Genomic DNA, 24,708 nt, shown 5'->3' with positions numbered 1-24,708 from the left:
GTGATTTGCCTCAAGAGGCTGCGAAGAGACTGAGGGAAATCCTGATTAGTGGTGGGTGGTTTGTGGAGAATGCTCCAGGTGGAGAGAAACGCAAGTGGAGCAGTAACATAGCATTCCTGTAGGGTATTAAGGAAATGTTCATAGAAGCAAATAGGACCCACAATAAACAAATGAATATAAAGGTAACAAATGTGACTCATTTGGGGAGTCTTATGAAAGTGGGGGGTCTGGGTTGGAGACTCAGCCTTTCTGATCTTGCCTGGGAGATGCTGATGATGCTGGTCCCCAGTGCACATTCTGATTTTTTTCAAAGATTTATTTATTTGAGAGAGAGAGAGAGAGAGTATGTGCACAAGTGTGGGGAGGGGCAGAGGGAGAGAGACTTCAAGCCGACTTCCACTGAGCTCAGTGCCTGGTAAAACATGCAGGGCTCAATCTCAAGACCGTAAGATCACGGAAGACTTGAACCCAAAGCAAGAGTCTAATGCTCAACTAACTGAGCTACTCAGATGCCCCCACATTCTGATTTTTAACTTCAGGTTTTGGATAACACTGGCAATGCAGGCTTCTGTGACTCAGTCTCCTTTTCTGTATTTGGGGTCAATAATTGATCCTACTGATATTGGGCGTCAAGAAAGAATTCTTGAGACATTCTCAGTTCAAAAAGGTGGTTTTATTAAATCATGAGGATGGGACCTGAGAGCAGAAAGAGCTGCCCTGGGATTGTGACAGGTGTCTGATTTTATACTTTCAGCTTGGGAGGGAGGTTAGAGGTAGAGATAAAGGAAATTTCCAAAGGAATTTGGAAATTAAAGTAAATTCACAGGATCCTGGCGGGTTGGGATAACGTTAAGCTAAGATTGCCTTTGCCTGTAGCAAAGCATCAATGTTGAGACAACTGAGTTCCTAGAGGCAGATCCCTCTACCTATTTCAAGCACCTGTCAATGGGCTGTAAGCAGTAAGAAAATTTAATTTTTTCTTTACCTTTGTTTCCTACATCATTACTATGTGAAGGTTGTTTATGCATTAAAGCCCTATATCCAGGTTGTAGTAATCACTCCATAAACTTTCATTATAACTCTGTAATTTGCTTTAACTTTTAAAAGACTTCCCATTAGAGCAACATGGCATCCTTCTAGGGGTTAAGGAAATACTAATAGAAGCAAGAAGGACACAGAAAAGTTAGGGTAAGGAATATGCACCCCCCCTCTTTGCTGACATTATTTCCACCTATGGAAATAACGAGTATGTGTCTTGTGAAATTGGGTGGCCTAAGTGTACAAGTATAGAACCGAACTTTTAAAAATGTATTTGGGTTTTTTAAACTCCATAGTAGTTTCAATAACTGCTTTTTGTATAAAATGGATCTCAATACATGAAATAAAGTAGAAGTCTTACTTCTGTCTTTTTATTTTAGACACATGGTGGAATTCATGGGAATCCAAATATAGGAATTACATTAAATTAGGGATATTTTATATTAGAAGGCAACTATGCTGGAAAATGTTCTTAGGTCATAAACAGAAAGCTATGATAATATAGATTATATAAGTAGATTTTAGTAGCTAAGATACCGCTCATTTTCAACAGATGCTCATTTTCAAAAATCTGTTTTTCTAATGTATGTAAAGCTGAGAAGCCCCTCCACACTTTGCCCTCCCTGTAGAAAAATTCTTTAGAGAACTTTAAGTTAAGAAATTTCATGGTGAAGGAGAAAACAGTTCTACATTTTACTGTCTGGGAGTTTGGGTTCTCTCTTATAGTATATAGTGTGGTTATCGTACTGGAATAATCTTGTGCTGAACTATAAGCTGGTTACAGATCCTTGTTATTAGCGTCAACGATAATTACACTATATATCTTTGACAGTTTTTACAATCTTCACAAGGTTTTCACATACATTATTTCATTTAATATGTTCCACAGCTTGGGTGGGAGGGCAGACAGTTACAATTGTTTATGAAGGAACACAGGTGAGGTTTGCCCCAAATTACATAGCTGATAAATGAGGAAATAAAAATTAGAACTGAAGGCTTCTAATTTTTAACCCAGTGCTCTGTACATGGCCCATCTAGTATTGTATGGAGATTCTGACAATGAATGTAATAATCTATAATAATCTGTAGTGATTTTGTTACATATCGTCAACAGAAATGCAAAGGTGTAGGGCAATGAACCTGGGGGAAAATCCAGAGAACAGAAGAAAGCCTGTTCTTTTTTTTTTTTTAATTTATTTTTATTTATTTATGATAGACATAGAGAGAGAGAGAGAGAGAGAGGCAGAGGCAGAGGCAGAGGGAGAAGCAGGGTCCATGCTGGGAGCCCGACACAGGACCTGATCCCGGGACTCCAGGATCGCGCCCTAGGCCAAAGGCAGGCGCGAAACCACTGAGCCACCCAGGGATCCCCCAGAAAGCCTGTTCTAATTGTGTTGCTTTTCTATTAGACATACATATATGTATATTTCAATATATATGCATCTATATTTTACATTTTTTGAGATATAATGGACATATAACATTGTTTAAGATATACAACATGTTGACTCGATGCTCTTCTATATTGTAAACTGATGTAATGTAAGCATTAGCTTCACCATGTCACATAATTGCCATTTCTTTTTTTGTGGTGAGAGCATGTAAGATTTACTCTTTTACTGTATTATATACAGTATTAGTAACTGAAATGACCATGCTATATATGATAACCCCAGAATCTATTCATTTCTCTTTTTTTAAAGGTTTTATTGGGATCCCTGGGTGGCGCAGCGGTTTGTCGCCTGCCTTTGGCCCAGGGCGCGATCCTGGAGTCCCGGGATCGAGTCCCACATCGGGCTCCCGGTGCATGGAGCCTGCTTCTCCCTCTGCCTATGTCTCTGCCTCTCTGTGTGTGTGTGTGACTATCATAAATAAATAAAAAAGATTTTATTTATTTATTCATGAGACACACACACACACACACACACACACACACACACAGAGGCAGAGACATAGGTAGAGGGAGAAGCAGCCTCCGTGTAGGAAGCCCGATGTGGGACTCGATCCTGGGACTCTGGGATCACGCCCTGAGCCAAAGGCAGACGCTCAATCGCTGAGCCATCCAGGCGTCCCAATCTATTCATTTCTGACTTAAGTTTGTACCCTTTGACCAACATCTCCCCATTTCCCCCACCTCCCTTCCTCTGGTAACCTTCCTTTCCTCTTTTTCTATGAGTTTGACTCTTTGTTTAGATTTCATATATGTGATATCAAACAGTATTTACCTTTATCTGACTTACTTTATTTAGCATAATGCTCTCATGGTCCATCCATGTTGTCACAAGTGCCAGGATTTCCTTCTTTCTCACAGACACATCTTTTGCCTTTTTTTTTTATACCCGAGAAATCAGTGGAAGCAGGTTGCAAGATGATAATCCTTTTTACCAAGTTTTCCGGAGTGATGATCCAGAGTGATGAACCAAGTGTTTTTGGTTTTTAAAGATTTTTATCTATCCTTTCATGAGAGACACAGAGAGAGGCAGAGACATAGGCAAAGGGAGAAGCAGGCTCTTCACAGGAGCCTGATGCGGAACCCTAGGACCCCGGGATCACCACCTGAGCCAAAGGCTGATGCTCAACACTGAGCCCCCCCCCCCCCCCCCCCCCCGTGTCCCTTGTTTTTGTTTTTTAAATTAGTTGGTGGTTAATGCTGAATGAGATACTATCCAGCTGGGAAAGAGATGGAAAAGCATCAGAAGGGCTAATTCCCAAGGTAATTGCCCTATCACAGTTTGGTTCTATGCCCACCCCTCACCTAGGCAGGCAGGTGGCTGGAATTTCTGGAGGAAATCCAAGCTCCTCTCTGGGATGTCTTCTTTCTCCTTGCCCTCCCACTTCCATAGTTGGCACTTGAGAGCATATATTTCTTCCCTTTTCCTCTTCCTTCCCATGATGATCTAAATAGGAGATATTTCAGCACAAGGGAAAGAACAAAGTTAATCATCTCCACAAAAAGATTGAAGACCCTACCCTACAGTACTGTGAACACATTAGACAGGGCAAGTAAGCCTGTAAGTAAGCAAGTAAGTGAGATAGAAAACATTTCTTCTTCTTCTTTTTTTCTTTTTTTTCAAGCCAATTAGTATGGTGTGCTATTTAGCTAGCATGTAACTTTCTGTCGTTTGCTGGCTTTGGTTTGGAAGCTTGCTAAGGATTGGCTGTGTGGGATTGCCCCTGTTCTTCTGAACTTCAGTTTGGTTTCTGCATCTAATTATCCACAAAGTCCAGAAAGATCCCTTTGCCTCGAAAACAGTTGTATTCATTTATTTTCATTTGTCCTAGAGGCTGGTTGATCTGGTGTTGGCTGGATCATCTGAGAAGTGGGTGCCAACATCAACTTAGAAGTGGAAGAGATTTACAGGGGGTAATCCTTGTGAAAGTTAAAAGGGAGGGGAAGCAGGAGAAGGCAAGGAGAGCCTTCGGAGCACGATACAGATCTGACAGCTGTGAAAAGTGAAGGGGAAGAAAGGAGGATTGGGTATGGAGAGCCTCTGACTATGGTGCCTCTCCAAGAAGATTGATACTAGAGGAATCCTGCACAGGTACAGTGGTGATCCCTTGCACCACTTCTGTGCTCAGTCATTGGTTAGGGGATGTGTCTTATGTAGCACTTAGTCGCAGCTTTAATGCTGAGTCAGGTTCTGAAAGTACTCACAGCCAGAGCTTGGCAGCAATTTTTCTCTTGAAAGCAGGTCTCAACAGGGTATAACCATAGCTAACCTCAGCTGGGGGAAGGGAAGCAGATGGTCACAGAAAACTAAATGCCTTGGTGCATAAGTGAGAGGCTAGATCTAGCCAATGGACTTATGCCATCTGTCAATAACATGCATATAGATTCATGGATCCATCCCTCCACTCATGCATCCACACATCCACACATCCATGCGTCCACCTGACCACCCATCCACTCATTTATTGCCTTAGATGATAGCAGTATTTTCTCAAGCTTCTGTCAGAACTAGAATGTATCCTTGGTGCTGCCATAGAAACCAAATCTGGATTTTGCTTCTTCTGCTATTAAGGCCATAATCTCTGAATGACAATGGGCTTGTGTCTCCACCCAAATCTGCCTGCATCCCTGCTTGTGACCATAAATCAACCTATTATCCATCTGAGACTAATCTCTTAAACACACCCTAATTTTTGCCTGACATGCCTCTTTCTTGCGTCCTACTGATATTTTGTTCCACTGGATGGCCTATTACTCATGTTCTAGCCCTTTGACTCAGCCATAAAAGTCAGTTCACCTGGCATAAAAGGAACATGGCAAGTGATGAGTTTCACTGCAATATCCATGGGTTCAGAGTCAGTGAGAAAAATTAAGGAACAGCAGAGATGGTGAGTTGGCTTGGCTTCATATCTTCCAATTTTTAGGTCACTCAAGTTGTTTACTTTTGAAATGAACCTGGCCTCTGTTAATAATATTTCATAGAGCCTCTTTCCAATTCATATGGCAACCAGCCATAAGAAATCATGGGCTTCATTTTGAGAGCACATTATTTTGGAGGATGAAGATGGTGGAAATGTCCAGGGTTTGGCATGTAAAAAAAGAGGTCGATTTTTTAAAGAAACATTTCTGCTAATTGGAATGTAATCTTCCTCTGAATCAGTATGTCCCTAAGGTTCTTTCATCTCATTTATCCTATTACTTATTCTATCAGGGAACATGGGTCTCACCATTATAGCAACCACTTCCCATTTCTTTCCTAGAACAATATTTATTTTTTGGCAAGTCTTCTCTCATGTGGGCTTAAAGAACCACATGTGTTTGTAGGCATGCTATCAAGTAGTTTAAAGAACATAAAACTTGTGGTAATATTTTTGGAAGTAAATTTTATTGTTATGGCTTTAAAACACAATCAAATAAAAACAAGAATTCCATTAGTAGTTGAATATTGTAATAATAGAGTTGAGGATAAATTTTACTATTATAGGAACTATAAAACAGCAATAATAAAAAACACTATTATTGTGAATAAATTGTTTGAGATGACTAACTAGAAAGCTATAAAACACAACGATAAGGAATAATCTAATCACCAGGAAAGATGTGATAATAATTCATCCTTGTTAGTGAGGAGTCCTTGGTTCCAGTTCATTGGCCCTGGGTGCTCTAGGTTACTGTTTTCATTCCATAAGGTTGCAGAAAGATAATCTTTGGCCAGTGAGTTGGCAGGAAACCACATATTGCAGTGCAATTGGACATGGGGATTGAGGAAAATCCAATTATCAGTGACTGTTAGGAAAACCCTGTGCAGCAATGTCAAATGTCCTCACAACATACTTTAAAAAATTATTTGCAGGTTTCTACTAACAATTTTATGTATTGTTTGTACATTTGCATGTTTTTCTTATTCTTATTTATGTTCTTTTGCTTCAGAATAACTGCATGGAATTATATATCTATTGGAGAGGGAAGCCTATTTTAATCTTGCTTTTTATTTGACTTACTCATGCATCTCTCTGTCCTGAGTCCATCTTGGTCCAATTCCAAATAGGAGAATGGGAAAAAACCACCCTCAACTCCTCAGTTCCAGTCTCCCTCTGTGGAACTCAAAGCACCATTAAAACGTTTGCTTCAGACCTAGGATGACTGAGGTGACTGCTCTGACCCTGCATGTGAGTGAGAAGAGCGTCATGGTGTTGCATTTTACCTCTCATCCTGATCATCAAAATTTGAATTCAAGATTTCTGAATCGATGATATCCTAAAGGGATGATGGAAGATCATCACGCTGAAGTTGCTATTATGGTGAGACCATGTTCTCTGATGATTGAGTTTTCTATACTCACTGCCTCCACTTTCTCACTTGGCTTTCCTTCTTTAACCAGCTCCAATCAGGCTTTTGTCTCTGCCACATGTTGACTGAAATTGCTCTTTTCAAGGTCTCCAGGAACCTCTCTATCCTGCTGGATAAGATTGCTAGTTCTCAGTCCTCATCTGACTCCACTTCTGAACAACATTTGGCCCAGCTGGTAACTCCCACTTTCTTAAAATGCTTTTCTCACTTGGCTTCTAGGACACAACAGTCTCGCAGTTTTCCACCTACTTCCCTGGCTGTTCTTTCTTAATTTCCGTTGCTGGATTCCTCTCTTGTACCAGGACCTCTAAATGTTAGACCAGCCCAAGGCTCAATTTTTGTTGTTGCCTTCTCGATCTATATTCACACCCTAGATGAGCTCCTCATGTGGCTTCAAACACCATCTTTTACAAGCTGGAATCACAAATTTATGTACCTCACCCCAACTTCCCTCAGCTCCAGCTTGCCATAGTTGCTGCCCATTTGACAATCCCCTCGATATCTAATAAGCATCTCAAACCTGTAAGAGCCAAATATAATTCTTGAATTTTCCTCTCCTCAAATCTCATCCTCCCTCAATTTTCCTCATCTCATAAAAAGTCACCACTATTCACTCTCTTTCATGGCCCCAAAGTCTAGGAATTGTCCTTGAGTTTCCTAATTCCTTCACATTTCACAATTATTCCATAAGGAAATTTGTTAGATCTGCTTCTAAAATAAGCTCCCAGTGTGCCCATGTTGTACCGTCACTATGACTGGCTAGTCTGAGGCCCCGACATCTTTGCCTTAGAATGCTGTGGTATCCTCCCAGCTGGCCTTTCTGTTTCCATTCTGTCTCTTGCCTACACTCTATGCAGCAGTCAGACAAATTATTTAAAATATAAAACCAAAATCTTTTCAGTGATTTCTTAAAATAATATTCAAAGTCCATATTATGGTCTGTGGTCTCTACAAGATCTATCCCATTGCCTCTTTCCTTGACCTTGTCTTCCATTACTCTCACCGTCCCACTTTACTCAAACACTGACTTTCTTCTAGTTCATTAATGGGACCAAGTTCATTTCTTCCCGGGGACCTCTACATATGCTACTCCCTTTACCTAGCACACCTTTCCTACAACCTTTTTCATGAGCCATATCATTTAGAACTTAACTCGAAAATCATCTTAAATAAATCAGAACAGGCCTCTCTATCTCAATATAGTCTTCGCTCATGATCATCCCCTATCTTATTTTGATTTCCTTTACTTGAAATTGTATTATTTATTTGTATACCTGTTTATTGTTCTCTCAACTCTATTTTGAGTTCCATAAAGCAGAGACATGGTCTGCCTCATTCATCTTTGTGTGCTTTCATCTTTGTACTATTGCCTGAGATATAGTGGGTACTTGTTACATTTTTATATGAGTGAATGGATGAATGAATGAATGAATGAGTGGATACAGAGCAAAGGATTTAGACTAAGCCCCCAAATGCCAAGGACTCCATTTAAGTCCTCTATTTCTCTGCACTAAAGCTTGCCTTGCTCTGTTAGACTTTTAGCAATGATCTTAACTTGAGCTTTTACTTTTTGGTGGTCATATTTGAGATTTAGGCATATCTGAGTTTGTCTGAAAACATGATGGGGTATCTGAGAGGGTCCTTTATGTGAGAGTACTGTGTGGGGAAATCCACTTGGAAGAGGATTTAAAAGGTTTTCACTGCTCAGATTTGGAAAGACCTGAATTTGTTTAAGAAGCTGGTGATGTGATCTCTCAGAAGAAGAGAAGGCATTTGACTCAAAATAAAGCTTTAAGAGAGGAGTGGAAATCCTAACACTAACCATGCCTACCGTATCTGGGGCAGAAGACATAAAATCCTCTATGCCCAGAGACCCCATAGGGAGGGAGGGTGAACAGCAGGAATAATGATCTCCTAAGTACAGGTGACAGGGACTCCTAGCAATGAGGACTTCACATTGGGAAGAAACTTCTTTCTGGATCTGTGGAACCAAGAGCTTGTATAAATTTGGTTTTCAAGGAGAAAGGAAAAACCCTTATATAGTGTTTACTGCTATATAAGGACATGATAGAGTTAATAAACAACTGCTCACATAGAATTCTGCTGAGACATCCATTAACTGACTTACCTTATCTTGATTGTGTGAGCCTCTGCCTTTATGCGTTCTCAGAGATGCTTGATCCATTGACCTACAGGAGAAAGCCTAGGATTTTCTAGTTCTCTCTGCAGAAGATGAAGCCTCTACTTGGGACCCTTTGTCTTTTGGGGATCCTGATTCCTGAGGGGCTGGGATATGATGGGTGAGTGTGAAGTGGGAAGAGGGACTGACTCTCTTGACTTAGATGGTCTAAATAGAAAGCTTTTTTCAAGATCATACACAATGCCTACTCATACACACTGCCATGAGATGAGAATAATAAAGTCTGTGAAAGTTTTATTATTCAACACTACTCTAATAATCTTTGAATAAATGAATAAATATCTAATAAACATTTTCCAGCACAAAATATGATAAATACCAGTAGATATGTCATATTTTATGATTGAAAAAAGGAAATGATAATGAAAATTCTATATCCTTCATTTACAGTTTCACAATTGGTAAATCAGATTATTCTAATTTTTGAAAAAAACGTTTAAAGCGTTTAAAATTTCACCAAGATATAGTTACTGCTAATATTTTTGGATAGATAGATAATTATGTATTCAGTAGTACTGCCAGAATTTTTTAGTTAAATTATATTGTAGGAATTTTCCTATGACATTCATAATACATTTAAAACATATTGCAACCACGAATAATATTCCATCATTGCTACCCTGTGGGGCATATGGTTGATTTCTACTTTGCCATTTTTACAAATAATGCCATAGTTAGCATCCAACCACATGAAAGTTTTTTGCAAATCTTTGATTATTTCCTTAATATAAGTTAGAAGATGAATCCCTGGGTCAGAAGCTGAGAAAAATGTGAGAATCTTGCTATGCATGGCTAAATTGCCCCCTAAAAAAGTTGCATCAGTTTACATGTGAAAATACTCAGTTGATTTACTTTGCATTTTGTTGATTTCTAATAAAGTTAAATGTTTTGTCTTGATTATTACTCATTTTATTAGTTTATAAAATGTCTGCTTTTATTATTTGCTTATGTTTGTGTTCTTTCCTATTCATGATGCAGTAGAACTTCTCTAAATATATAATATATATTGAATTCTGTGTGCGTGTATGGTATAGTTTTCATATAAAATGTATATTTTCCTTTGTTCACACATAGTTCATCCTGTTCATTTGACATATATCACCAAGCATGCGTGGTTATAGATAGTATTTTTTCTTTTGCTTTATAGTTAAGAGAATCTTGCAACAAACTTTCATAGACTAGGGAAATTTACTCTGATTGTTGCCCCGGATGAATGGTGCAACCTCAGCTTATCTTTTAGCTTGATAGTCTGATTTCAAATATAGGAAGAGAGCCCACGATCTCCATGGCACTAAAATCTGGTTGGACATTGCCATCTAATGTTTTCCATCAGTTTGCTTGGTTTCATATAGATACTGCATTTATCTTTCAGAGATTATTTACAAACTAGAGACAAAGACTTACATATATATTGCAGGGCTTTGACTGGGAAAAAGAATCACCTTGCTTAGAAGTATCAAGAGTCTTAAAACTTATACATTTGTTTGAAGTAGTAAGTATCCTTGCCTCTGGAAACTTATTTCGAGAAAATAAACTAAATATGGAAAGAGTTTTATGTGCTGAGATGTAGCTTTATTTGTAACATAAATATTACGTAAAATATTATAATATTTGGAAATGACTTTAATGTCCCACATTAGATTATGTAAATGTTTACATGTGATATATGACAATGGAATATTATTTATCTATTAGAATAATGATTATGAAAAAATGTTGATAGCATGAGAAAAGGCATGTTTTATGCTAAAAACAATGCAGAATAGAAAATGTAATAAGATACTTAGAAAAATAAAAGGAAAAATATGTACCAAAATGGTCATTGTTATAATTGGTAGTGATTTCCCCCCTTTTTCTTCAACTATTCTTCATTTTGTGATTATTCTTTAATGAAGATTTTAAAAAAATGTTTTTCAAACCCAGGTTAGCTTATGGAAGTGATGTGGCTCAGGCAGTGGAACTCAGGCAGGATCACTAAGGATAACTTTAGGATAACTAAAGTGCAGCTTCTGACTGCACTTGGGGAAAACATTTAAAATCTGCTAGTCTTGGTCCTTAGTGGTTGTTTGCATATTCATTATTATTTACTAATAGAAAACATGTCCATTTTTAAATGGCTCTGACCAACACAAAACATAGGTTACTTGTCATTTTTGATACTCTATCCATTACATATGATATAATAATAGTCTAGAAAACCTATGATTAACAAAGATTATGAGTTTTGTAATCTTTCTTTTCAGCATTTAGGGAGGTGGACTTATATATATTGCACACTCCCAATGAAAGTGTAAATCTGTAGAATGAGCTGGGATTTAGCAATATGAACCAAATGCCTTGAAAATACTCATTATCTCTGGCCCACTAATTCTCCTTCTTAGAATGTAACTCAAGGAAATAATTAGACATGAGCACAAAGATTTATGCAAAAAGTCATTAACTCCAGAATTATTTACAATAGCAAAAAACCAAAAGGGGAAATAGATTTAATACCCAGCATAGATGACAATGTTTAATAAATGATGCTATGTAATATATACCTGCTGTCAAATATTATGCAGTCATTAAAATTAATGTTTATAAAAACTTTTCATTGATTTGAGGGAATGTTTCTGAAAAATATGCAATACAAGGAAGTGAATACAAAATTATATGTAGACATAATCTGCACTGTGTTTAAGAAAAAGTATGCACAGATAAAAGGCTGATGTGAAATATGCCAAAATATCAATAATGACTCAGGGAGGTGGGATTATTGAAGATTATTCCTTCCTTCTCTTTTCTATTGTTTCCCCCTCCATACCTTCTAAATTTTCCATGATAAGTGTATGTTAATTTTAGAAGAAGAAAAAAAAGTTTGAAAATACATTACTATCATGAAATATTCATATAACTGTATCCTTCCTACGTATTGAAAATACAAAATTTGCCTCAGTGTTCATTAGATTTTTGCCTCTTTATACATTCCAATCAAAATTCCACTAGACTATCTTAGATCTACAGTGTTTATTAATAATGTACCCAAGGATCATTTTCTCTGTTAACATTTTACAAATTCCTATTCAAAAAGAATACACAAAGTACAATAATCTTTTCATTTGATTGGTGAGATGAGACTGGTGATAATTTGAGGGATTAGCTAGCTTTTCCTACCTCTGCATGCATTATGCATTACCCAAGAAATTGCCTAGAAACAAGGAATTGCCTTTTCTAAGTATATGGTTTAAACATTGCTTGAACTAAGTATTTGGGTTTCTGAGATTTAAGTATTGTCTTTAATCTCATGTAAAAATGATAAGCATTCTTAATAGAGATTTTCACTCAGATCCCATACAGTTCTCTTTTTTTGCATGTTACATTGGACCTCATCATCCAATGCTCACACATTTGGCAGATATTAGCAGGGGGAAAACCAAGTATTGGTTCTTGAGGGTATCCAGTTACTGTTAGTTTCTTCCATTCTATATTGTGGAATTGCCGGAGAATACCAACCCAACTGAAACAGGAATTCACTGGGACCAGCCCTGCTTTTTGTGTAATTCACTTTCTTACTCCACTGAGTAGGTAACTATGATAAATAAAGATGCAAACATTTGCTGAACTATATGAAGGATGGAACAGAGTCGCTCTGAATAGCCACCATCTCTGTCTCAAAAGTGTTGTAAAAGGCCTCTCTGATAATCGCATTTCTGGGCAGGACAGGACAGGCAGGACAGCCAATGTGAGGAAGGATGAAGGGATGGCTGAAAAGATGTCCTTCTCAGTTGCTTCGTTTCTTCTCCTCTCTCCTTTCTGAAAGAAGCATTGGAATTGTTTTCTTTATTGTGTGACTTTACAATGCTGATACTTATTTTGCTTTCTTTGTAGTCCAAATCATAGCTGGACAATTTTTTATTTTTTATTTATTTATTTTTTATTTTTATTTTTTTGGACAATTTTTTAAATGGGCTAATATTTTATGGTGATTCTCTAAGGTATAATAAAAGCATAATTTAGCCTATATAACAAAATCTTCAGAACAAAACAACAACCTGCGATAATAAAAGTTATCTTAAGGATTTTTGTCAGGATTAAATAAGTGTATATATCAAGTTTTTTTAACAGTGCTGGCATGCATAATTACTAGGACAATGTTGGTTGCTATAACTGACTGCACTTGAGCTAGGAATTCTCCATCCCTATCTTCAAAACACTTAGTGTACCATTTAATTGGTAGTCAATGAGGCAATTTTCTTATCATACTTTATGCCTTGTTATTTAATGGCTGAGTTATTTTGTTTTTCATGTATTTATTTATATTTATTCCCTTAAGTAGATTTTAAATTCTGTAAGAAAGAAATCTACTTTTCCACTACTATTATCTATTACTAATTTTGCCTATAGTACCAAGAGTACCAACCCCTGGTTATTGAATGGATTAAATAAGATGAAACTATAAATGCTTTTATCAGTTCCTAGCATATAGCACTCAATAAAGGTTAACTGGTATCATAAAAAATATATATTTTCTGATTATTTGATAAAGACATGAACTATGCTCCTGAAAATTTATATGTAGATTAAATTTTTATTAATTTAAAGACACCAACGGTTGTACATATTTTCTTTTTAAATGATTAGATGTTTTGTCAATCAGCCTCAACATATTGCTTCCACCAGTATGTGTATTTTATACTAGAATTGCTTTCTCTGAATGAAGCACTCTTGCTTATTTACAAAAAAATTAAATGAATGATAATTATTAGAAATAAATCCCTGAATAACATGGAGAAACATATTGTTACTCAACTATTATATTTTTTTTAATTTTTATTTATTTATGATAGTCACACACACACAGAGAGATAGTCACAGAGAGAGAGAGAGAGAGAGAGAGAGAGAGAGAGAGGCAGAGACATAGGCAGAGGGGGAAGCAGGCTCCATGCACCGGGAGCCTGATGTGGGATTCGATCCTGGGTCTCCAGGATCGCGCCCTGGGCCAAAGGCAGGCACCAAACCGCTGCGCCACCCAGGGATCCCTCAACTATTATATTTTTAATAACATTTGCTTCTTTTAATCTCCTTCTAAAATTCAATTTCATTATTTTAACTGATTATTTAAACAATCTTTTCTCATGAGATTTTCATTTGAACAAGGTACATAAGGTAAAATTCATTCAACAATGTAATAAAACATTTACAATTTTGAGGATAAAGAACTTATTAAATCAAGAATAACATTTCTTATTAATATTAGTAATTTTTATAAATATTAGCAGCAATTAAAAATAATAAATGTAGTTCCAAGTTTAAAGTCATGGAATTGTGTAGGGAAATTGATTTCTATTATAGTGGTACATGATGCTAAATGAACCAAATTAAAAAACTAAAATCTAGTCAATACATTTACTGGAGTTATGTAGCTATAAATGGAACTTGAGTTTTAATTAATTCTATCAAAATATTTTGTGGTTTGGTATTGTTTGAAGACAATTCCACTTAGGTGACTAAATTATTCTCCATACAATTTATTTTAAACTATTATAACTGAATAGTGTTTTGCTTTGCTTTGTTTTGAACTCCTGGTGTGTCTTAACACTTATTAAGTATTAACTAGGTGTCAGAATTGTGCTAACACTGTAACATGGATTAATTTATTTAATCTTTGTATGAATCTTTTGGAAAGGTATGGTTATTCCCATTTTAAAGATAGGAAATGAAGGTTTAAGGAAAGAGAAGATATAATATCACAAATATTCAGGGAGGAAAAATGAGAAAATAGATAAAAGTCATTGAAACATTAATTCAATCTCTGACACATATCCTTGCAATGCAAGGTCACTATCCAAATGTTCACGCCACAGCTTCTCCAAAGGCTCACATCCTGCTGCTATTAACATAGTAATCACTCCATACATATTTGTTGGGTAAATGAATTATCAGCTAGTATGTGCTAATAATGAAAATATAATCCTAGTTCTTGACTAAATAAAGCCTTTTAGCTAGGGAACTAAAACATTCATCAAACATTTGTGTAGCATAGAGAGAAGGTACTAACTGTATGAATTACTGGCTCTGTGACTGTTTGCAAGTTACTTAATTGCTCTTGGCCTCAGTTTCCTAATTTATAAAACATGGATGATGATGCTTCACAGGGTTGTAATGAGAATGAATTATATAAGGTGCATTAATATGTTATCTTAAGTGCTGACACAATATCTGGCATAGAGGAGAGGAGTTGAATAGTTTTAGTTAACTATTTGCTGGGATGCCTGGGTGACATAGTCAGTTGGATATCTGTCTCTTGGTTTGAGCTCAGGTCTGATCTCAAGGTCATGGGATTGAGCCCACTATGGGGCTCCACGTTCAGTGCAGACTCGGCTTGGGTTTCTTTCTCCCTCTCCCTCTGTGCCTCGCCTCCACTCTCTGTCTCCCTCTCTAAATAAATTTAATTAATTAATTAAATTAATAAATAAAATAAACTGTCAAAAGATAATAGACAAGAGGAATGGAATAGTTTTATTAAACTATCAAAAGATAAACAATAAGTAGACAATCTGAATAGGCCTATATCTATTAAAGAGATAAATTTCTTTATATAATTCTTTTTTAAAAAAAGATTTATTTATTTAATTCATGAGAGAGAGAGAGAGGCAGAGACACAGGCAGAGGGAGAAGCAGTCTCCATGCAGGGAGCCTGATGTGGGATTTGATCCTGGGACTCCAGGATCATGCCCTGGGCGGAAGGCAGGTGCCAAACCACTGAGCCACCCAGGGATCCCTCTTTATATAATTCTTAATAATTAATAACCTTCCAAAAAAGAAAGCATCAAGCCCAGGTGGGGTCTTTGACGAATTCTACCAAACATTTAAAGAAGAAATTATACTAATTCTCTACAATCTCTATCAGAAGATGGAAACAAACAAACAAAAAAAAAGAAGATGGAAACAGAGGGAATACTTCCTGATGTCTATGAAGTCAGCATTATCCTAATACCAGAATCAGAAAAATAAAATGTATGAAAAACACAAAACAAAACTACAGATCAATATCTTACATGAACACAGATATAAAAACCCACAACAAAATATTAGCAAACTGGGGATGCCTGGGTGGCTCAGCAGTTTAGCGCCTGCCTTCCACCCAGGGCATGATCCTGAAGTCCTGGGATTAAGTCCCACATCGGGCCTGTGTATGTATGGAGCCTGCTTCTCCCTCTGCCTCTCTTTCTCTCTGTAAATAAATAAATAAATAAATAAATAAATAAATAAATAAAGTCATTAAGAAAAATTAGCAAACTGAATCAACAATACATAAAAATAATTATACACCACAACCACCAACTGAAATTTATCCTAGGTATGCAAAGCTGGTTTCATAGTTGATAATCAACTAATATACTCCATCGCATCAATAGGCAAAAAATAAGAAGTCACATGATACAGAAGCAATAGATACAGCAAAAGCATTTGACAAACACTAACACCCATTCATGATAAAAACAGTGAATTAGGAATAGAGGGGAACTTCCTCAATATCGAAAGGAGCAGATACAAAAAATCTATAGTTAACTTCACACTTAATGGTGAAAAACTAGAAACATTCCTGCTAAGATCAGAAATAAGGCAAGGATGTCCACTCTCACAACTGCTTTTGAACATCACACTGGAAGTATTTAGATGAATAATGGAGTTAGAAGGTACACAGATTGGGAAGGAAGAAATAAAACTGTCTATGTTCACAGATGACATGATCATCTATGTAAAAAATATGAAAGAATTGACAAAAAAACTGAAATTAATAAGTAATTATAGTAAGGCTATAAGACACAAGGTTAATGTACAAAATTCAATTGCTTTTCTATATACTAGCAATGAGCAAGGGAAGTTTTAAATTAAAAACATATTATCATTTATATTATCACCCCCCAAAATAAATACTTGTGTGTAAATCTAACAAAATATGTACAAGCTCTATTTGAGAAAACTATAAAACTCTAATGAAAGATATCAAAGGATAACTAAATAAGCGGAGAACTGTTTCATATTAATAGATAGGAAAGCTACAGTAATCAAGACACTGTGGTATTGATGAAAGAAAAGACAAATAGATTAATAGAACAGAATAGAAAGTTGAGAAATAGACCTCCATGAATATAATTAATTGATTTTTGACAAAAGAACAAAAATAACACAATAAAGCAAAATAGTCTTTACAACAAATGGTACTGGAACAACTGGACATCCGCATGCAAAAAAAAAAAAATCTAGACACAGACCTTACACTCTTCATAGAAATTAACTCAAATTAGACTATAGACCTAAATATAAAACTCAAAACTAAAAGCCCCTAGAGGTTAATATAGGAGAAAACCTAAATGACCTTGGATATAGCAATGACTTTCTTAATACAACACCAAAAACACAATCCATGAAAGGAATAATTAATAGCTTGGATTTCATTAAAGTTAAAAACTTCTGCTCTGCAAAAGACTATGTCAAGAGAACGAGAAGACAAGACAAGCCAAAAACTGGGAGAAAATATTTGCAAAAGACACATCTGATACAGGACTGTTGTGTTTTTTTTTTTAAGATTTTTTATTTATTTATTCATGAGAGACACATACAGAGAGAGAGAGAGAGAGAGAGAGAGAGAGAGAGAGGCAGGGACACAGGCAGAGGGAGAAGCAGGCACCCACATCGAGTCTGATGTGGGACTCGATCCCAAGTCTCCAGGATCACACCCTGGGCCAAAGGCAGGCACTAAACTGCTGAGCCACCCAGGGATCCCCAGGACTGTTGTTTAAAACAAGTAAAGAAAGAAAACAAATAAAATAAAATAAGCAAAGAACTCTTAAAATTCAGTAATAAGAAAATGAATAACCTGAGTCAAAAATGGGCAAAACGCCAGAACATACACCTTACCAAGGCACCTTACCCATGGCAAGTAAACCTACAAGATGATGTTCAACATCATATGTTATTAGGGAACTACAAGTGAAAAAACAGTGCAATACCACTACACACCTATTAGAACGGCCAAAATCCAGAACAGGGACAACGCCAAATGCTGATAAGGAAGTGGAGCAACAGGCATCCTTATGAGTGGCTGGTGGTAATACGGAATAGTACAGGCACTTTGGAAGACAATTTCTTGGACGGTAGTTTCTTACAAAACTAAACACACTCTTACCACATGACCCAGTAATCATGTTTCTTGGTATTTACCCAAATGAACTGGTAGCTTATGCCCACACAAAGCCCTGCACAGATGTTTATAGTATCTTTATTTATAATTGCCACTTAAGCAATTAAGATGCCCTTTAGTGGGTGAATGGATAAATAAACTGTGGTACTTCCACACAATGAAATATTGTGCAACTTTAAAAAGAAATGAGCTAGTAAGCCATGAAAAGACATGGAGAGATGCTAAATGCATGTTACTAAGGAAAGAAGCCAATCTGAAAGGCTACTCACTGTATGATTCCAGCTACATGACATTCTGGAAAAGACAAAACAATGGGAACAGTAAAAATATCAGTGGTTGCCAGTGGCGGGTGGGGGGTGGGTGGGAATGGACAGACAGAGCACAGAGGATTTTTAGGACAGTGTGACTGTCCTCTGTGATACTACAATGGTGGATGCATGTCATTATATATTTGTTTGAACCCATAGAAGGTGCAACACCAACAGTGGACTTTGTAAATATGTAAACTATGTAAACTATGGACTTCGGTAAATAAAGATATGTCTGCCAATGTAGGCAATGTATATATATATTATATATATATAAAATATATTTTGTATGTAAATACATTTTATATATATATATAAAATGTCCCCCTCCACATACAACCTCTCCCACAACCAATATCCTACACCACAGTGGAACATTTGTTGGATATATATTATACATAATATGTTTAATAAAAAATAATGATATCTTGCCATTTGCATATGGGTAGACCGAGAGGGTACAATGTTAAATAAGTCAGACAGAAAAAGACAAATACCATGTGATTTCACTCATGTAGAATTTAAGAAACCAAATGAACAAAGAAAAAAAAAAAGAAACAAACACAAAAACAAACTCAAATACAAAGAACAAGCTGATGGCTGCTAGACTGGAGGTGGGGGGGGATGGGTGAAATAGATAAAGGGGATTAAGAGCACACTTACATTGATGAGCACTGAAAGATGGATAACATTGTTGAATCACTATAATGTACACCCAAAACTGATCAATAACACTGTATGCTAATCATACCTTAGTAACATTTAAAAAAATAATTTAAAAAATATCGTAGGCTCTTCAATCAGGCTGTCCATTATTGTCAGTTATTGTCAATCCCAATAACACTTTCCCTGTGACTCAATTTTTTCATATCTGAAATGGGGGTAATAAGAATACCTATCTGTGTTTTCAAGAGAAGTAAATGATATTTAAATTGCTTGAGTGTCTTGTAATACATTTCAGTTCAATAAATCTTAGCTATTATTTCTTTTACACATTTAAAAACATGTTTATCTACAACATCTTACTGAATTATCCCAGCTTCCCTGCAAGATTGGAATGGCTGTCCTTGCCTCACTCTACAGATGAAGAAACTATACTTTGTGGGGAGACTCAACGGTTGGCCCACGTCTCAGTCAGTAAGTCACAGCAAGGAGACTCTAACACTGACTTTTCTCCTCCAAATCCTGTTCACAGTGCTTTCTACCACCTTTTTCATCAGCTTTCCACTCCTCGTGGTATTCTAGTTTCTTCACTCCTTTGAGTCTGACTTTCTTTGGCAGATCCCTAGCACAACCCAGACGTGAAGTTGTGGAAGAGACAGGGAGCCCGTGGCAGAGCCTGGACACCTATTCCTATACCAGATATCACCCTATGGAGGAGGTAAGGGAGGACACATGGAGTTTGGTGGTAGCCACAGTCTACTGTAGGAGGGGCGAGGGATGATTCACCGGTTAATATCCATTAGGCTAGAGAGTCTCAAAATGTGAGGTTGAGATTTGCCTGTGCACTGAGTTTAAGGGATGGTAGAACATCATCTTTTGATCACCACCATCGAAGCTATAAATCCTGTCATATGAAATAAAAAGGCAAACCACAAGGAAAAGGAGGTAAAGAATCCTCTAGCCAGTTTTGCTCATGTGAACATGGACTAAAATTAACCCTTACTCTTGTTTGTCAAGTACTTAGCTGGTTTCAGCAGGCAAGGCCAATGTAACACATGTGGGTGTGGGACATGGAGTGGAGAGGTCTCGTGATTTAATCACATTTAGCTGAAAATGTGGCATTTCTTGTAGGATGCAAAGGATGCAGGCAGTAATTCTTAAGAGGGGAAGATTTCTTTTAAAGAAATACTCGTATTGCTACTAAAATGAGTTTGGTTGTTTTTGAAACTGGATACAGTAGAAAAAAAATTAGCTACTATATATGCATATTTGTGGGGGGTGTGTGTGATTTTTATGCAAAGCTTTTTTTGAAGTGTAAATTTCTAAACATAGAATTTTTGGGTTAAAGGATAAGCACATCTACATTTTTATATAAATGCACAAGTTGCCTTCCAAATAGGCTTTACCATTTCTTCCCTCAGCATTTGGGAGTATATTAATATTTTCCAGAATTTTTTCAAAGAATGCAAGAATGAATTTACACATTCTTCTGAAACATTAACCGCCCCCCCCCCCCCAAGTACTGGAGATTCTAAAAATTTGAACAAGGTCCAGGAAGGTCTTTGGAAAGCTTATGCTTTAATATCAGAGATAGGTCACACCTGGCTTGGCCACTCGCTCTGTGACCTTGACCAAGGCACTTAGCCTCTATGATCCTTGGTTTCCTCACCTGTGGAACAGGAAATCAGTACTGATCTTGTAGCTTTTCTGTGAAAGTAAATGAAATACCCTAGAGTACTTCTGATTAAACAATAGGTAAATAATTGCTGCTGTTACACTGCTGTTTGTAGCCCTCCCAGGGCTTATGGCACCTTCATCTGGCTCAATGCATCAAGAAGCATGCACAATACCCCTGTGAGAAGTTGTTATTCTCTTCTGTTGACAGAACTGAATTGAAAATACTCCACTGACATATTATACTGTTACAATAGTGCATTTTATCTTACAGATATTCCATGCTAAGATGAATGTCAATCAAGACACTAAGATTTTCAAATAGAATATGTATTATCCCAAATTAATTATGGTTATTTACCATAACTCTTATTGTAAAGGTATTTCAACTCTACAGAAACTGAGTTGTAGGACTATCCTGTCACATGCTGATGACTATCATAATATATCTTATGTTTATGAATTCCCTCAGTCCACTCACCACTACAGAATCCCACATTACTTACTTATGGATGAAGGCATCAGACCCTTCCTTTCCAAGCATGGCATAAGACTTGTAATTAAATCAACATCCATTCAGATCTCCTCAAATGGATCAAAAATTATTAATTTGGAATTGATTTAGAAACTTCTATTGGCATGTTCTGTGAAGGGCATTTCCAGTTCTTCTCTAATCTTGGCTCCATGGGCATTAGCAAAGGATATTGTTGGGGCCCAAAAGGATCCACCCAAATCAGCCTGACCTGAAACTGCTGGCATGACTGGCTGCCACATGGAAGTCTAGAGGTGTGTGGCCATTTGAAGGATGTGTTATTATTGGATGATGTTTCTGAAGCGTTATCGGTGGATTATTGAAACTATTCATTCTCAATAACTTATTTGTGAAGTTCAATAGGATGTTCTAAGATCGAATGGCAGAGTAGATCCTTACGGAAAATGGGAGGGGATCAGCAATAATTCAGTGGTTTAGTCTCGTAGTTTGTTTAGCACAGAGTCGTAATGTAGAGCAAATAGTCCAGAGTTCAGTATCTTAATGAGAGAAGCAGTTATCTTAATTAGAGGCAAGCAAACGATTTTCTTATTGATATCCACAGTCCTCCCTGGCTGTTTCAGATCTATCAGTGGATGATCCAGATAAGTGAGAAGTACGCAGGAGTGGCGACACAGCATTTCCTAGGCATGACCTATGAAACCCGGCCCATGTATTATTTGAAGGTGAGTGAGAGGGCTGGGAATTGCCTTACTTACTTAGTTCACTGCCCGTTTACCACTTTCTGTAGACATGTTAATTTACAAAGCATATTCCCAAATTTGAGAGTTATCTAGAACTACAAAAAAAACCTATTGGTTCTGAAATTGAATTTACCCAGAAATTGAGTGAATGGTTGATATGGTAAGCATGGGGCACCTACCTACTTGATTTTCAATGGGCCATCAAATTCTGAGCTGAGTCAGCCAAAAAAGATATCTCAATATTCCCTGTCTGGGGCATATTTTATTTTATTTTATTTATTTTATTTTTTAAGCATTTTTTAAATTTATTTATTCAGAGAGAGAGAGAGAGAGAGAGACTGAGAGGCAGAGACACAGGCAGAGGGAGAAGCGGGCTCCATGCAGGGAGCCTGACGGGGGACTCGATCCTGAGTCTCCAGGATCAGACCCCAGGCTGCCAGCGGCGCTAAACCGCTGCGCCACCGGGGGTGCCCTGGGGCATATTTTAAAGAGTAGAATTTGTGTATAATAAGGAAGCAATAGAGATAAATATATAATCAAACACAGGTACTCATAAAAGGGGTAATTTTAAGAGGGAATAAAGATAAAAGTTAGATTAGGAAATATGCTGGCAGTTTGGAAAATGGGTGAAGCTCTAGGGAAAAAGTTCCTTGAATATGATGGATCCAGTCTGGTCTTTATCTCAATTTGTAAGTTTCTCACTGATGAAGAGGAAGACTCCTCATCAGCCCACCTCCCAGTGGCTTTCAATGAATGGCTGGAGTCTAGGTCATTTACATTCAAAACAAATGTGACTTTGACAAACTTGGGAGTGTTCACTACCTCTTCTCCACCAGTGAGAATCCACACTTGCCAAGTTATCCAACCCACCCCTCTGAAAGAGGAAGAGATCTTTTTGCTGGAGTGAGGCTGAACTGATGTATAAGAATGGCAAGAAAAAGAAAGAAGAAAGGAAAGAAGCCTGGGTTGACTGGGAATGGTGGAGTCTCTAAGGAAGAGAGGGATTTAATGAATTCAGTAAGTATTGCAGGAAATTACGCATTTGGATGCATTCACAGTTTCAGGAAGTTTAAATGAAGACCAAGATTCATTTTTAAAAAAAAATTTTTTTTTAATTTATTTATGATAGTCATACAGAGAGAGAAAGAGAGGCAGAGACACAGGCAGGGGGAGAAGCAGGCTCCATACACCGGGAGCCTGACGTGGGATTCGATCCCAGGTCTCCAGGATCGCGCCCTGGGCCAAAGGCAGGCGCCAAACCGCTGCGCCACCCAGGGATCCCAAGATTCATTTTTAACACCGTGAACCTTACTTCTGGTATACTTTACCACTGTAAGTGAACCCTATGTGGTAAGGTTTTATAAGATATATTGAGATTTAGCCTCCTGGTTTGTGGCTTGGCCATTTCTGCCTTTATCCATAATTAGAAACTGGTTTAGGGTAGGGAAGACTAGGCTTTGGGTCGGGGACATCCAGAGTCAGCACATGGGCCTAAGAATAGCCACCCAAGGTACCTGGCAGGGGAGCAAAAGCAGCCATGGAAAGGGTCATAGTGGTGGGTGTCTCTGCCATCACCCCTGCCTCATGCTTGAGATCACAGAGTGGAGGAAGAAAGGGACCTGTAGGGTAATAAAAAACCAAATAACTTGCACAGCAGCTTATGATTATAGCAATTGTTTGGTAACAGAGTGTGAATGTCCCCTTCAGATCAGCCAGCCATCCGATAACCCCAAGAAGATCATTTGGATGGACTGTGGAATTCATGCCAGGGAATGGATTGCCCCAGCTTTTTGCCAATGGTTTGTGAAAGAAGTAAGTGTCTTTAGCTTTCTTGTAATGGTTAACCGCCTAACAAAATGCCTGTCACATGTCAACTATGTAGAAAGCACGCTTCGCTCACAGGTAGGCAATGCAGCTCTCTACTGAGTTACTCCTTCACCCCAAGGGAAATGGAATTTATAAGTAGCTTCACTGAAAACTGAATTAGGTATTATGATCTCTTTTTAGTGGATCCAAAATACTTTGTACTGGAAGGCAAATGTATCTAAATGTAGAAGACAATACATCATGGAAGTCAGAGATGAGTAAAGCCTGTTGCTGCCTTTTTCAGATAGTCTTGGGCAAATTTTCTAACACCAGGACTCCTAGTTTTTTGCCTGCAGGAGGAGCTTGGAACGGCCTTTCCAAGGAGTCTGCAAGCGCAGATGAAGAGATTTACGGTGTGGAAAATACCTACTCAGTGAATTGTTACATTTTAGCTCCACCCTACAAATTATTTTTTGTGTCAGTCTTTACAGAAGCCACAACAGATAGAAACCCATAAAGAGTAGTTCTCAAAGTGTGGTTTCTAAACCACTAATATTAACATAACAGAGAACTTGTTAAAAGTGCAAATTCTGGGACTTCACCTCACCAACTTTCTACAGAGTGGATTAGGGGTAGGGGATGGAGGGCGGGGGAGAGCCAGGCACTCTCTATGTTAACAAGCTCTCCAGGTGATTCTGATGCAAAATAAAGCTTGAGAACCACTACCACAACAAATAGGACAACTGAGGCAGGGTTAGGGAACAGGACGGTAGAGATTCCTCATGCAATCACCTCTTAT

At 37.5% G+C, this 24,708-nt stretch overlaps 1 protein-coding gene across 1 annotated transcript in view; it reads left to right on the top strand.

Annotated features, from left to right (window-relative positions):
- The window catches only part of CPO (carboxypeptidase O), a 130,987-nt gene that overhangs the window by 96,176 nt on the left and 10,103 nt on the right, over window positions 1-24,708 (top strand). The window contains exons 2-4 of the mRNA XM_026002041.2: window positions 19,815-19,914; window positions 21,984-22,085; window positions 23,811-23,915. Of these exons, the coding sequence (XP_025857826.2) occupies window positions 19,815-19,914; window positions 21,984-22,085; window positions 23,811-23,915 (307 nt within the window). The remainder of the gene's footprint in view (window positions 1-19,814; window positions 19,915-21,983; window positions 22,086-23,810; window positions 23,916-24,708) is intronic.

Source organism: Vulpes vulpes, chromosome 16, assembly GCF_048418805.1.
Source record: "Vulpes vulpes isolate BD-2025 chromosome 16, VulVul3, whole genome shotgun sequence".
Taxonomy (NCBI): domain Eukaryota; kingdom Metazoa; phylum Chordata; class Mammalia; order Carnivora; family Canidae; genus Vulpes; species Vulpes vulpes.
The sequence above is the reverse complement of the archived record's forward strand: the minus strand, read 5'-3'. Positions and strand labels throughout refer to the sequence as shown.